This window comes from Melanotaenia boesemani, chromosome 13 (genome assembly GCF_017639745.1).
Source record: "Melanotaenia boesemani isolate fMelBoe1 chromosome 13, fMelBoe1.pri, whole genome shotgun sequence".
In the NCBI taxonomy this organism is placed as follows: domain Eukaryota; kingdom Metazoa; phylum Chordata; class Actinopteri; order Atheriniformes; family Melanotaeniidae; genus Melanotaenia; species Melanotaenia boesemani.
Window position 1 is genome coordinate 9,189,809 of NC_055694.1, and position 15,424 is coordinate 9,205,232.

General features: G+C 40.2%; 1 protein-coding gene across 2 annotated transcripts in view; it reads left to right on the plus strand.

The window, feature by feature from the left end:
- Positions 1-15,424, plus strand: part of scube3 (signal peptide, CUB domain, EGF-like 3) — an 80,763-nt gene that overhangs the window by 30,249 nt on the left and 35,090 nt on the right. For both annotated transcript variants that reach the window (XM_042004098.1, XM_042004099.1), the window contains exon 4: positions 7,141-7,275. In XM_042004098.1, the coding sequence (XP_041860032.1) occupies positions 7,141-7,275 (135 nt within the window). The remainder of the gene's footprint in view (positions 1-7,140; positions 7,276-15,424) is intronic.

Sequence of the window (15,424 nt, forward strand, 5' to 3'; positions counted from 1 at the left end):
TGCAATGACATTGATCCAACATTTTGTTAAATGGTAATTATTTTTAATCTCACTGGCATTGAGGACAAACTATATGGTAAATATTAAGCTACCAAATTACAAATCTAAATTCTTGAGACCTGAAAGTCCTCTTAAGACTTATTTTTCTTGAGAATTTAATTCATTCTAATACCCCTGCTCTACTCTGCTGAAGGAATAATCCTCAACACAAACACAAGAAAGAAGAGGAAGAGGTATAGCAGAGGTTTCATGTTAAGGCCCCAGCTTCCTCTTCCAGGTTTAAGCTCCTTTTTGCCACTGAGAAAAGATTAGTCCCCCTTGGCCCTGGAATGGAGAATCTGAGCAGCTGGCTCCCAGACGAGGTCAGACCTTCAGAGCCCTTATAGGCCAGATGTGCCCGAGGCTGCAGAGGAGGAGACACTCACCTGATCCTTAAAAGTTCATAGTCAGTTTAAAGTCTGCAGTCTTTAAAGTGCTTTTCTGTAGATTTACTTTGCTCTTCCACAAAGCTGCAATGATTTGATGTCATGTTGCCCCCTGGTTTCACTACATTTAAACTCAGCCCATCCAGTGAGTAACAATGAGAGGGACTGTCACCTCTAGGACACAACTTAGGCCAGCTTACACACATCTCTGTCCATGTCTTCTTTGTTTGCTGACTGCTGCACGTGCCACGCAGCTCCTTGTAATTGGATGTGTTGGCAGTATAATGACATTGGGCGGTGGCAGAAGGCAGTGGAACGTGAAGCAGAACACTGCCTTGTGCGCCTCACTGGGGACGCTCTAGTTTCTAAAGTCTCCCCCCTGTCTGCCACAAACCCCACAAAGATGTCAGAAAGTCAGCAATGTGGAAGCAATGCAATATCACAACACACTGCTTCTGTCTGTGTTGAGAAAGTTGTCACTCACTATATAATTTACATCACAGAGAGCTATTGTACCTTCTGAGAAGTCACACAGAAGACATGAGGTGAAGCGTGTAAGAGTTTAATTACATATTTTATAACTGTCATGACTTTTATCTCACAGAGGTGAGGGAAGGATGGTATTTAATCACCACACACTCTTCCATGGTGAAGCTGTAAAAAAGTCTGAAGAAAAACAGAGGAATCAGTGTCAATTTAATCCAAAACACACATCCTCTTAACAATGAAAACCAGATGCAGGAAGGCTATTAGTTCCCCACTGTAGCACCAGCATCCCCACATTTATGACCTGTGTGTTTTGGTTAAGGTCCCACAGAAACCCAAATATACTCTTATCATTGCTAGTTTGTTAAGCCCCTCTCAAGTAGTTAAATATCATAAGCATATGCACAAATGCTCCCTTTTCTTCCAACCACAAATCACAACATTTCACTTCTATCTGGCCCCGAAAGACCCAAATGAAGATATTCCTTTTTCTGTCAAAAGAAATGCCACAATGGCATGCAGCCTGCATGTGACTCACTTGGGGAAACAAAGGCAGGCTTGAAATAGACGTTACAAAAGTTTGACAGAGCCCCACCAGACTTCTGTCATTGCTTTGTTTACTTACATTCATCATTCTGTTCTCTGTCAGTCAGGACATGTCACTCACAGTCGGAGAACTAATTTGGGGATCCACATCATCCACACACAAATACACACAAGTTAACAGGCCACATTCCTTTGATTTCTATTGACCAACACTGATTTGGTTTGCATTGATTGGGCAGGGCTCAATTCCCAATGCAATCTATAGGGAAATGAATGCCCTTTTACTTTAACCTTCCCCAAAGACGTAACTTGATCTATAACACAAAAGTGACTACATTATAGTGTTGGATGGGTTTTGAGGAAACCTTTGAAGCAGCAAATAAGAAAAGGTCGCATCATTTAACATTGCTTGGCTAAAAGGTGAAGTTGTACAGAAAAATGATATTTTCGCTGCTCGTGTTAAAAATGTCCATCTTTTGATACAAGAGCTTTCTCTGTCATATAACACAAAAGTCATCTCCTCCATCTCTCCATCTCCGAGAACTATTGAAACTGTTTTAACCCTCTGTGATCATATTACAGAGTTAAATATTCTAAACAGGAAGTTTCAGACTGATGCATTAATATGCATCATTTTTATTATTATTATTGACTTGATTGTGTTGTGTATAAAATGGCTATCTAAGACCGTTACACTGATGTGTTCTGCAGCTTTTTAAATACATTCATCACTTCTCTGAGGCAATTAGGAAAACCTCCACACCCCTGTCATCAGCAGCAGATATGGGTTTCTATCCATTTAAGAATTTCTTTTCTTTTTTTTTTTTTTTTGCGTCTGTCCTATTTTCAGTTATATTTGGTTGGAAAATAAAGTCGAACACATCTTTGCAAGAACCCTGTTCATGCTAAATAGCTGCAATATAAAGAGGCCATTAAACACTGCAACAAAAAAAAGGATCTGACAGCATAACAGAAAGAACTTTACTAAAGTCTTACTGAAGGAAAATCTCATGTTAAAATCTTGCAGGAGCTAAGTTGCTGCAGGAAGACAACAGTCTACACATGAATGAGAGCAGAGGAAGCTGCCCTGGCAAGAGTGGGGTAACATTATATAGTTGGAATATACGTGAGGGTTTCTAAAAACATTTTTTTGTGTGTTTGTGGTTTTCCAAACCGTGGAAACAGCCACACTTCACAGAGCCTCTAAAAACGGCCTCCGGGGGACTGGGGCATTCTGAAATTTGTCTGATTTAAATGCCCATAGTCGAAGCACAGCTAAATATTCATCTTTGTTATGTGGAAATAAATTACTGCCAGCAGTTTCTCTGTGTCTGAGGGGAAAAAATGTTATATTTTTGGAATCTGTATGAGTTTTTGTAAGCATCCAGTTGCCCTTCTGCACAAATACTATAATAGGCAATAAAAGGAATGACACAACTGAGGCTAAAAGCAAAACAAACAAAATAAAGTTTTTATCTGCAGGCATCAATTCCATCATTTTCAACAGAATATCCAGTTAATACCCTAAATACTGGCACTTTCTCAGCGCTTAATTCCTCCTATTGTACAGCATTGCAGTTGTTTAATTGTTGTCAGTGTTCTCACTTAATTGCTGTGGCCTTTAATACTATATTTTACACTGAAATACTAAAAGATTAGGGCCCAGCTTGAAAAAGCCTGTGATCCCCTTGTAACTCTTGAGGAGGAGCTGCAGATGCAAATAATTCAGCTTTCATTTCTGTGAGCAGTCACCTTGCTTTTGTTGTAACATGCACAGATCTGTTTTGGACACGAGACTCTCCACAGCTCAGAGGAGAGGAGCTGGGGAGATGAGTTAAAGGATAGATTTGAGATTGGTGTATTAGCTGGCTCCTGAAGACTATCAACTCTCTCACAGGATTGCTTAGCACCATTCACCATGAAATGAGCAATTCCAGCTGAGCCCACTGGCAGGGCTTTGGGGGAAACTCAAGCCTGAGATTGGGCTTATGGATGTAAGCATGTAGCAGACTGGAAGCTGTCAGATGTCAAGTCAGGGCCTCTTGTCTCCTTGGCATAGCACCGTCCACCCAAACACTTATCCCAGGGTTTTGTTGTTAAAATACTTCCAGACTTGCTTTGGAGGAACAGAGGAATACCATTCAGCATGATCTTAGCTCATAGTTTTTCATTTAGGAAAGAACGTAGCAAGAGACTGGACTTGGAATCTTAATTTGTGCTTATTTACCAAATTGGTTACTTGGGAGATGGGCCCAGGCCCAGAATTAAGAGTCTGAGATCAATCAAAGCTTTATTATTTTTGTCTGTGTAATAGCATCAAAATCAAGCTTTGCTGCTGATTTAAAAATGAAATGGTACGGTTTATTTGCGTTTGCTTAGCAGATGTGAATCAGCTAGGTGTGTAGATACAGTGGGTCCGGCAGACAGGAAGCACTGGAACTAATAAACAGTTCAAAGCTAAATACTGTAAGTGTCTAAGACTTCCAGCCTCCATTAGTCAGCCTCCCTTCTAATGATATAAGAGAGTGTGTTCTGCAGATGAAAGATCAGGACTTCCCGCAACATATTGGTTTATACAAACTCAGCTGACTAGAGTCAAAGTGACAAAGAATATTTAACCCAAATCTATGTGTTCATTTTGTGCTCAAGTTCAAAACTGGCCTTATGATTACTGTTCATCAAAGATAGAAGGGTGAAAGCGTCATCACTGAACTTCAGAGGCGACAAAGAGGAAATCCTATGATCCAGTTTAGAATAAGACTGTACATTTATTTTAATTGTAGTTGAGCCTCTCCCTACCTTGATCATGCCTGTGTTACAGTAGCCAAAGTGATGCCTTCTTATTCACCAGAGCAGCACAGGCTCTGCAGTTCACTGTGCTGCCTGTCGTTTTGTGGCCTTATTATAGAGTGTGTACCTCTTCAACTCCTGTATATGAAATGCCAAAAGAGGCCAGTGTCTGTCCACTCACCTCCTTGTCTCTGGTCTGTCTAGACCACAGAGACAGTTCTGTCTGATCCAGGCAGAGGCCAAGCAGTGCGATGGATACATAGACAGCTTTGATGACAGATAGCAGCAGTTTTTCACTCTCCCTCTTGAGAAAAAAAAAGTTTGAGTCAGCAATAAACTTCCCCAAAGTCACTGAACCCTTTAAAAAAAGAGAACGAAAGAGTTGAGCATTTCTCCAAAATAGGGGTTCAGGAGTTTTTGTAAGGCAACCGCCATGTTTACATGGCTCTAAAGCTCTGCGCAAGGCCAAATGTTATATATACAGTCAAGGCTATCTGAGAAACCAGCCGACATGGCCTCCGCAAACACAACCAATCTCTTAATCTCTCTCCGTTTGAACGCTCCTTTTCCCTTCGTCTCCTCAAGTGAAGCAGGGATAGAGCACATGTCTCATTTTTCAGAAGTGAGGCAGTCCTTTTAACTTGATTAAAACATTTTTTCCACCCTCTAGAGAATTTTTAAAAAATGTTTTAAGTCCAAATAACATGAGCACTTCTCTTGGACATGCCAGAACCCCTTTCCGCTTGGAAATATTTGCTTTGGAAGCCAGCCTTGCCCAGCACACAACACAGGCAATTATGGGAGCTATTTAAACAAGAGAGATCTACTGACAGCCGACGCCTCATTTGGAGGGATGAAGGAATCAGGAAATGAAACCTTCATTGATGCGCTGAGGGTATGAAAAGAGAATTCCCCCTGGGCCCTCTGAGGCTGGTTGCATATCTCATGGGCATTTTGTTCATGCATTGAGGACTGTAGTATTTGTGTAGCTTTTTATATGTTTGAAATTTTGTGGTTTGTGTGTGTGTGTGTTTTAAGGGAGAGGGAAGCAGTGACTTTATGCATATGTTAGGATATTTTCCTCTTGACTTGTGGAGGTGTATTGGTACCTGCTAACAGTTTATCTGCAAAGGTGCAGCTGTAGGTGGCTGGCAGCTTGCCTCAGTTCCAGGGTCCTCTCTCTGGAGCTGCCACTTTCATGATGAAGAGATGAGACCATAAATAGTTCTCCCTTTACCTTTACTTTACTTTAAATGTATTTTTTCAGAGGGCTATGTTCTACCTGACTGCTGGGTGATGATTTTCCATCAGCCTTGACTGGTATGACGCATTTTTTGAGAGCAGGACAGCAGACTTGGCAAGCCATCAAGGGTCATGAGTGGTACCCGTGGTGACCTTTTAGTCAGCCCCCGAGGGTTCTGTCTAGTCAGGCTGTGTGAACACTCCACATGTGTTTTTACAACAATAAATTGACATGTGTGCAGATTTCTGTGTAGAAAAGGAAGAAATGAGAGGACAGAGTAAGGTTTAATTTCTATCTCTTCCCAAGCTGAGAATTCCCCAGAAAGGAAACTTAATCCAGAGGCCTTCTCAGACTGGACAAATAGACAGCAAATTAGTTTCGCATGACGGTTTATTAAAAAAAACCTTGTGTACACAGCAGATTATTAATGCACTGAGCAGAGGGATGGATAAGGTTCCAATGTGGCTGGCAGGAAGAGACAAGAAGCACAGGTCTCTGATGGAAGGGAGAATGCACATTGTCATCTTCATGGCTGCACCTCTGTCATGCACCGGGGGAAGACTGTGCTGCAAGGCAGACAAATTAAAATTTCAATGTACAAAATCTTTTCTCTCTGTAATAAACATGTGTATCCACGTCTTTTGACACAAGTGCTTGACGAGTTGTACGTGGGTGTGTGAGATGAAAAGAACTGCTGGAAGCCCACAATTCATTACCAGCTTAAATGAACTCAGCAACCCTAATTTGTGGTCAGCTTCCCTTTCTTGCTCCATAACAGAGTGAGACCTTAAGCGACATCTTGGTAAATATTCTGTGCTTACTGAAAGTATATGCACCTACTCCTACCCACTAAAAATAAAGGAGGGGTAAGGGAGAGAGAGTGGAGAGTGTGTGTGTGTGGTGGTGGGGTGTCTCTCCTCTTTCCATCTACACTTTTCCTCCCCCTCTTCCTGCTCCCCATCCTCCTTCCTCCCTCTGCCTGCATTCCTCCTGTCACAGGGCTGACAGACACTCGTCTTCAGCAGGTACTCTGGCCCAGGTGGATCAGGTTTCGCTCTGGCCATGGGATTGTGCTGCATGTGCATTTTTATGGCTTAGTGCTGCACAGTTGGAGGTTTTCAATGCTGCTCCATTGTTGCACCATATCAGACAGACACAACCACCTCAGACAGCTTCAGTCAAACTGCTCTGGCTTTTTTTTTTTTTTTTTTATATACCCAAAGATTTTTACATTGTTATGTGCCTTATATTTTGTCTTTGTGTTACATTTGTTCTTAAATCACAGCCTCCATCTACCTAATTATCTATATTTTTAATACATTTTTATAATTAGAAATGCATTGCCTTGTATTTGTATGGGATAATGGGCATAATTGACTGATGCTGGTGTTTATTTTTACCCCTGTACTCATTTATATACTTGCTCACAACTATTCTATAAAACTTCTATATGGATGGAACATGTTTGCATCCTCATGCTAAACCATGTTAAGATTCTGGATGACTTTCAGTCAAATATTAACCTGTAAAATATATTGTCTGTCTTCAAACACCAATCTAAATTTTGTTTTGTCTTGTGTGTGTGTGTGTGTGTGTGTGTGTGTGTGTGTGTGTGTGTGTGTGTGTGTATGTATGTATGTTTCCTGATAGATGTGGATGAGTGTTCAGAAGGTAATGGTGGATGCCAGCAGATTTGTGTCAACATGATGGGCAGCTATGAATGTCGCTGCAGAGAAGGATTCCTCCTGAGTGACAACCAGCATACCTGTATCCAAAGGCCTAAAGGTTATTCACACACACACACACGCACACGCACACACACACACACACACACACACACACACACACACACACACACACACACACACACACATACACACACTGGAAAGCTGGAAGTAAGGATGCAGCCATACCACTTGTTTTGAGACCGAGTCAAAGTACAAGTACTTACATTTGAGTGCTTGCCAATACCAAGTACCAACATAAGTACTAATAAATCTCATTACAGTTCAATGGCAAGGAGTGTAAGGCTTGAAAAATATCTGAATCTTCATAAATAAGGATGATAAAGTGTTTTTTGTGGATTCACTACACAGATGTGACAAGGCACCTACAGTAACGCTTCTCTCGCCAAGATAATGCCAAATTCAGATTTTTTTAAATAGCACCAGTAAAAACTTTGTTTCCGATGTTAAAAATATAAGGCTTGAAAACTATCAAAAACGTGATAAATAAGGAGGATAAAGTTTTTTTTTTTGTGCATTTGGTTCACCGCTATGACAAAGCACCTACATGCCCAAAAGAAGCTTCTTTCACCAAGGTAATGCCAAATTTGGATTCTTAATATGTCATGAGTAATAACTTTGTTGTTTATGTTTTAATAAGATTAGATTAGATAATCAACACACTATTTACACAGAATAATATATTTGCATTAATGAGTTAATGATGACAACCATGTTTTTTACATTGGTATTTCGTTCTGTAATATCGGAACACTTCAAAGAATACCGAGTACGAGTACATCCACATGCTATTGGACCAATACTATACCCGATACTGGTATTGGCGTCCCTAGCTGGAAGTTGTTAGAGTTGCTGGACACAATGAAAGCATGTGCAAGTAATATTTGGACAATAATGCGGCCATTCCCTTTTTTTGTGAATAGAGGATTTTTGTGTCTCTAGTGGTCTTCACTGAGCAGTTTCTGTTCAGAGTCAGCGAGAGAGGGGGATGACTTGCAGCAAAGGACCGCAGGCTGGGATTCAAACCTAGGCTCATTAAGGAACTATACTCTCTGTACACAAGGTTGTTCCTCAACCAGTTGCGCTAAGCAGCAATAGTGTCAGTTCTTTACGTAACATGTAAATTGTCAGGTCTAGGCGCTTCTTTTTAGTGATATAATGAGTAGATCTAAACTGAGGTTGGGATCAGCCCTAACAGGCCTAAATGGAGGATGAAAAAAGGTAAGTCTCCAGTCTGGAGGGGAAAGAAAGAACAGGGATAAATCTCTTTGATTTCCACCCATCCTTTCAAATTGAACCAATCTAGCACTTGGCAGCATTTTAAGGTATCTGTGGTATGAGACTGGCCTACGGGAGACTGTGAACAGAGAAAACAATTAAAGGTGTAGCCCCGGGTAGATACACCTCTTATTTATAGAGCGTTCCTGTGGGAGAGAGACGTGACAGAAGAAGAGCCAACCTGCTCTGAGGCTTACTCACCACACACAGCATCGCCAAAGACATGCATATATTTCATCACAGCAAAGCAAAGTGTCAGGAAATGTCTTTCTTTTGCATGTGTATTGCAGTTTTCTTCAGTTTATAACAGATCAAGTTTACTTTGTTAAAGAAACACGAAACAACTATTTGAATTTATATAATATAGTAGTTTTGCATTTTTCTGCTACTTTTATACTGTTGTCAGAGTTTCTTGCCGGAAGTACAAAGAGTCACATCTTAACACTCTGCTGCTAGTCATGATAAAACTTCTTCCAACTTCTCTGAATATACATATATATATATATATATATATATATATATATATATATATATATATATATATATATATATATATATATATATATATATAAAAGGGGTAAAGGGGGGCACAAAAGAGACCTTTTAAGGTCTAGATTGTATTGAATTTTTAACTGATATTAAAACTAAAGTGATCATCTAATGTAAAACAGTGAAGAAAAACTTGTAAAACAAACAGCCAATGATCTATTTTATCAAAGGTGTTTACTTTGGGTGATGCTGCTGTGGGACATTAATCACTGCTGCACAAACACTCACACTTCAATGATAAAAGAAAAAACATGTTTTTATCGAGGTTATCAGTTTAATCAGAGTTTCTTCATCAGTGTTGGCAGTTTAACGTCTGGTGGTTTTATGACAGAAATTATCACTATGGAGACGGTTGGTGAGATGATGATGTATGAATTTTGATTTATGATCTAAAACATGGTAGAGATTGTAGTTTTGTCTTATTCTGTTGATACAGTACAGTACAAACAAACACATTTCAGGCATTTAGAAACTAGCAAATGGTGATTAATCATGAGCAATTTAAAAGATGTGATTAATCTGATTAAAAATTGTAATTATTTGACAGCCCTAATATATATATCTTGTATTATTATTGGTATTATTAGTATTAGTATTATTGAAGAACATATAGCCAGAACCCAAACATACACCGCAGGATCTGAGTGTGCTCACCTCTGCCTCCTCTTTGTTTTGTAAGCTAATGAATCCTCAGATTGTGATGTTCATGATTCCCCTGGATGGTGAAATGAGGATCTTCAATTCTAGTTTATAGCTTCAATCTAGCCTAGTGAACTGTCAGTGTTTACATTTCATAAATGCTGTGTTTTTGAGTGTAGTTTAAAGAAAAAGTGTTTCAAAGTCAGCAATGCTGTCAGAAACAGACTTTGAGCAGCAGGCTGATCTTGCCAAGATCCTGTTGTCTCTCTTTGATTTACTCCTTTTTTCTTGATTAATGTGCTCAGTTCCTGTTAATGTCCCATTTTAATATTAATTCATCCTTTATTGCTTCCAGATAAGACCCATTTGGATCAAAAGATTAAAGCTGCCATAAATCTACAAACTTCCTTTACTCATCAGATAGGCGCCCTGTCATTGTTTCCTTATTTGTGAAAGACTAACAGACAGAACAACCACTCATCTGCTTATTATTACTGTTTTATTGCAACAATGCATGCCTTAAGGAGAATGGATGTGGTGAGGAAGTGACTTTGCCGAGCGATTGGGAAAAAACCCTGCAGAACTGCTGCATATATCAAAAATCTTAGAGAAAATGAAAACCTATTTAATCTCTCAGCCAAGTGAGTTTAAATGCATCCCTCCATGCATCCTGCCAGCCCACTTCTTAAAGAGCAAAGCCTGGGGTGCGGTTTGCTCATGAGCTTTATTGTTGTCATTAAAAAGACATTAGCCTCCTCCATTAATGGGTCAGGTGTTCCATGGGCAACTTCTACCAGCCTCTCTGTGAACAGCAGCGAGTCGGTCACCGGACTGCCCGAAAACTGTCATTCTGTTTCTACTGCTGGTAGCGAGGCTTTGTTAGCAGGGAGCCCCTGCAAATTAGGACGCAGGGGTCTTCAGCCTCTTGGTTAATGACAAGGCTGCTGCTGCTGGTATGTCTCTTATTAGACTTGCTCCCCCTCACCTCAACAGAAGTAACTGGCCAAACAATGTTCTCCACTATGTAGCTGGCCTAAATGTGTCAGTTCATTTATTCCCTTCAAATATCTTCAGTCCAGAATTAAAGCATCTCAAGCTAGTCAAGGTGCTTAGTGGGTGATAGAAATGCCATGAAGGTCAAGAAGAGTTCCACTGCTTTGAGTTTGATTTATTTTCTCTTTCATCTATGAGGATGACTGGGACATATTGTGTGAGATGGGATTCACCACATTGGAATTCAGGACTTTCAGGTTCAGTCATCTCACACATCTGTAATGTCAGTCTTGCTCACTTTTGAGTATCTGGTTGGCCAATTACCTTAAGTGTCTGCTGATTTATGATTATATAAATATGTTATGCATTCAATTAATTAATTTGTAGAGATGGGGGGTGAAATTACATTACCTAATTACATTACTTACTGAGGGGTAAACGGTGGATCCTTGTGGGTTGTGGTGTGGGGCCCTATTTTTTCTAAAGTAAAAGGACAGTTGAAAGAGAAAGTTGTGCTAACTCAAGTTATTAGTGAGATGTAACATTTACCAAGAACCTGAGTCCTGTCCACAAGTGTAGCAGGCATTGTGAGGAAAGATTGAGACTGTAATGTAATTATCAGACCTGAGTGAACTTTGATGCATCTAAGGCTGATGGCAGAAAAAATGGTTACATGAGGGTTGACTGTCAGCTTTTTTTTTTTTGCAGTAGTCTGTAATAGGTTAATGCTTTTAAGTCTTCAAAGTGTACTCTCAGAAGCAGATAAACATAGATTAACAGAAATCAAAGTCTGAAGTTAAAAGGAAAATGTGTCATGGAAAATAGGTCAAGAGAAGTGATAAAAGGAATGCAGACCACCACAACACTACTTTCCATCTAAGTTTTTTTTTTTTTTTTTATCTTTTCTACTGTTGTTACCATAACAACATAATTTACTTCCACCAAATGTAGCCTCATTGCCTCATCATTCACCTGATTGTGGATGCAAGTGTTGCCTTTTTCTTTGGTACAGTGGACCTTTTTTTTGGGCTAGGAAATATTTACTTTGCCAGTTGAAACCTCTTCCTGTGTTTACAACTTTCATTAGTCTCCCAAAGGGGTTGTTACCCCTTGTGCAGCAAATCTCTCAACACAATGGACAAGATGGGCTTAATCACACACACACACACACACACACACACACACACACACACACACACACACACACACACACACACACACACACACACACACACACACACACACACACACACACACACCACACATACATACACACCTCAATTTTTTCAGTTTCAATTTAATCCTGCTGCAGGCAAAGTCAGACATGCTCTGTTAAGACATTTAGATGAAGACTGTTGTGTTTTGACTTCAGGATATGTGTTTTCTGTGTTGCCAGAGCTGCAGCAGAATAAGGAATTTTCCAATAAATCAGATCAAACCCATAATACATGTTCACATCATACACTCAGTTGCTCATTCTCTCCAGCCACGACATTCCTCTCGTGTGAAATCAGGCTCAGGATCATTGAACTCTGTTTTATTGCTGTTTTTTTGTCATTGATATAAAAATAACATTATTTTTTATGATATCTTGTCCATTTTAAGCAGTTTTAATTTCATGAGATAATGCACAGGGATTCAGTTTTTAGTATTTGAAACAAAAACTAAAATTCTGTGTAGAAGTGTTTAATTATATTCAGGTCTTGCTGTGTTGTTGTATGATTGTGCTTCAACCAAAAGCGTTCGTATATGTTTCTCCCTGTTGTTTCTCAGTAGGCATGCCCTCCTGTCTGCCTGTCTGTGCAATGGCCACAGAACTGTTTTTACAAGTGCAGAAGTCACTGCTCCATTGCTCTGCAGCCCAACCGTATAACCAGACTCTTTTCCTATTCTGGGGAAGTGGAGCAAAGGCTTGGAGCAGCAAAGACGAAGACATACGAGATACTTTTTTGTTGTTCCTTTTGACTTTTCTGCTCTTTTTTCTCTTTCTGTCTCTGTCTGTCCTATATAATCTGCCCTCATCCTCTCTCTTTGTCTAGCGTTTTCAGACCCCATGCCCCCACTACACCCACCCACACCCTTCAGCAAATATACATTGGTGGTTTAGCCTTTGTAAATGTTGGCGGCCTTGCCGCTGAATTCTCCGTACCTCATTTAAGTTGGGCATCCCTTTTCCTTGTGGGTTTATTGAAGGCCATCCCTGAACTGGCCAGCCTTGCATGCTCTTGCGGACTGCCAGAGAGCCAGTGGGGTTTTTCCACTAACACTTGGCTGTCATGGCTTCGACCAGAGGGCCAGACTAAGGTCTGCAGAGACCTAAATCTTCTTAACCTGCCTATTCCTTTGATTTGGGAATTAATGCAGTTCTATAACATTCAACACCTCGTGTCTTTTGTATCTTGTGTATTAAAGAAAGCCAGCAGGCTAGGCGCTGTCTAGTGTGTTGTCTTTTTTTGTTGGGAGGTTGTCGGAGTCCTTTGGGATTGCGCAGCGAGGTGACCTTGATAGAATGAGAGGAAGAGTGAGGGGGAGAGAGGCACATACCCAGCAGGTGCTGCACAATTGCCTGTGACACAGATGGGCACACACTCACTAATGCATTTGCAACACACATACATTATGCAAATACACCTATGCAAAACATTTTGATTGCACTTATACTTTCGCATATGAGCGCACATACCACTGACCCACACATTTAAATACTCATGAAAATACTCACTAAATAATATTCCAAGACATTCTAAAGAGACTCTTACACCTACAAAGTTTTCATCTACTTTGGTCTCTTTAATAATATCATTTTAACTGTTCACCACTTTCAAGCGATTGGCTTTGTTCATACTAGGAGCACAATATGCTTAACTAAAACAAGTTGTACATCAGGCACTCTGGCAATGGCATGCATCAACCCAGAAATGTGGCTGTCTTTTCCATTCTCTGATTGTTTATGCCTTTAATGGTTTTTCTCTGAAAAAGGGATTAAAATGAGCAGTCCCAACAAGATCTTTGTGCACAGCCGAAAATCACACAAACCAAACAGTAGCACTTGGATGGATTCTCTCTACTCTGTATGAACCAAGTTAGAGGGCAAGAGTTACTCCCTTGACCAGCTCGCTGCCCCATCTGACCATCTGCTTTGCGGCTCAGCCCAACCCAGTCCGGTTCTTTCCGCTTTCTCTTTTCCATGCATTGACATTTTTATCCTCCCATTAAAACTTTTAAGGGCCCATTATCTAAGAGGAAGGAATGTTGCTTTAATAGTGTGGTGGCTCCATTCTTCGGCCCCTTCTTTTCAGTTCGTATCTACCCAACACTAGGTAACTGCTTGTTCTCAGCCAAAGAGGGGACCGTCCCCCTCCTGAGCTGTATGATAGCAGCCCAGGACAGACCATGAGCCTTCTTTTCACTGCCCCATGGACTCAGAGCAGACTATAAACCCTTGGCATGCCTTCTACTACTTCAGCCCTATTGTTTCAGTCCCCACCACTACAGATTTTTTCAGATTTAAGAGCGCTTGTAGCTCTGTGGTGAAGAACTTCTGGCCTCCTTGGCTCTTTTGTTTGAGGATCACAAGAGCTGGCATCTATGCTGAAGTTGTTACATTTTTTTCTTTTCCAGTTTTTTGAGTCATGCTAAAACTCATGCATTGATGCTAAACATTTACTGTTTTATTATTATTATTATTTTATTTTTTATTTTGTTGTTAGACAGGTTTTACCCCAGCAAGTAACTCTTGTCTGGTTCATGCAGTCCAGCAAAATTCTCGTCAAAAGAAATGGGTTTTCATCTGAAAATAGGATGTTCTTATTTGACTTTTGCAATTCTTAAAAAAGTGGTCCAGTTCTTACAGAGTAGAATAAACTGCTGGTTCAGTTTGTAGCTCACAACCTATAGAGTTTACATCACCTATCACCAAAAAAATCATTTGAGCTTCAACTAATTTCCCCTTTCTGCTATCCATGTAGACTCAAAGGCATTTCCATCTTAAGTAAATCCGTAGCTACCTTTGCTATCCCGTTGTCCTTACCTGATGAGCTTCAGAAAGCTTCTGTTTCATGTTTGATGTGTCCTGCAGACACTGTGGCAGATCTCACAAATTAAGATGGAGAGCCACAAACTCACAAATGGATTCTGCTTCAAAAGAAGAACAAAAAAAACCATGTCACTTTATTCCAAGGGATCCTTCTGTTATTTCTTTAGGTATGAGAGCCTTATGAGTTCTAACAGCAGTTTCCTGAATCACTTTTTAGTTTTTATTAAATTTAACTCTCAGGCAGTTAAATGAAGTAATGTCACTACAGGGAGCACAACTGGCTCATGTTAAATTAATGCATCTTCATCAGATATATGAAAAGGATAATCCATAAATGACATGAACTTCCATGGAAATGTAACTTCACATCGCCATTGTTTGAGGCACACAAAGAAACTCAACTAAATGCCATAGAAACCCTGGCTGTCTCAGCCCACTGGGCTCAGGTAATAATGCTCACATCATTACACTTTTCAAAGGTTACTTTAGACTCTACGTCAATCTAATGAGGAGGCATCAATTTAAATTTTATTGTCCCAGCGTGGTGTCGGTACTTTGCACTGTTTTGTGAGACAAGTATGTGAGACAAGCTGAAAAGTGAGCTACGCTTGTTGGTGTGTTTCTGATGTTGATCCTTTATCTTTGCCCTGCTGTGAAAAAGACAAAAATCACGATGAGCAAAGATGTCTCACGC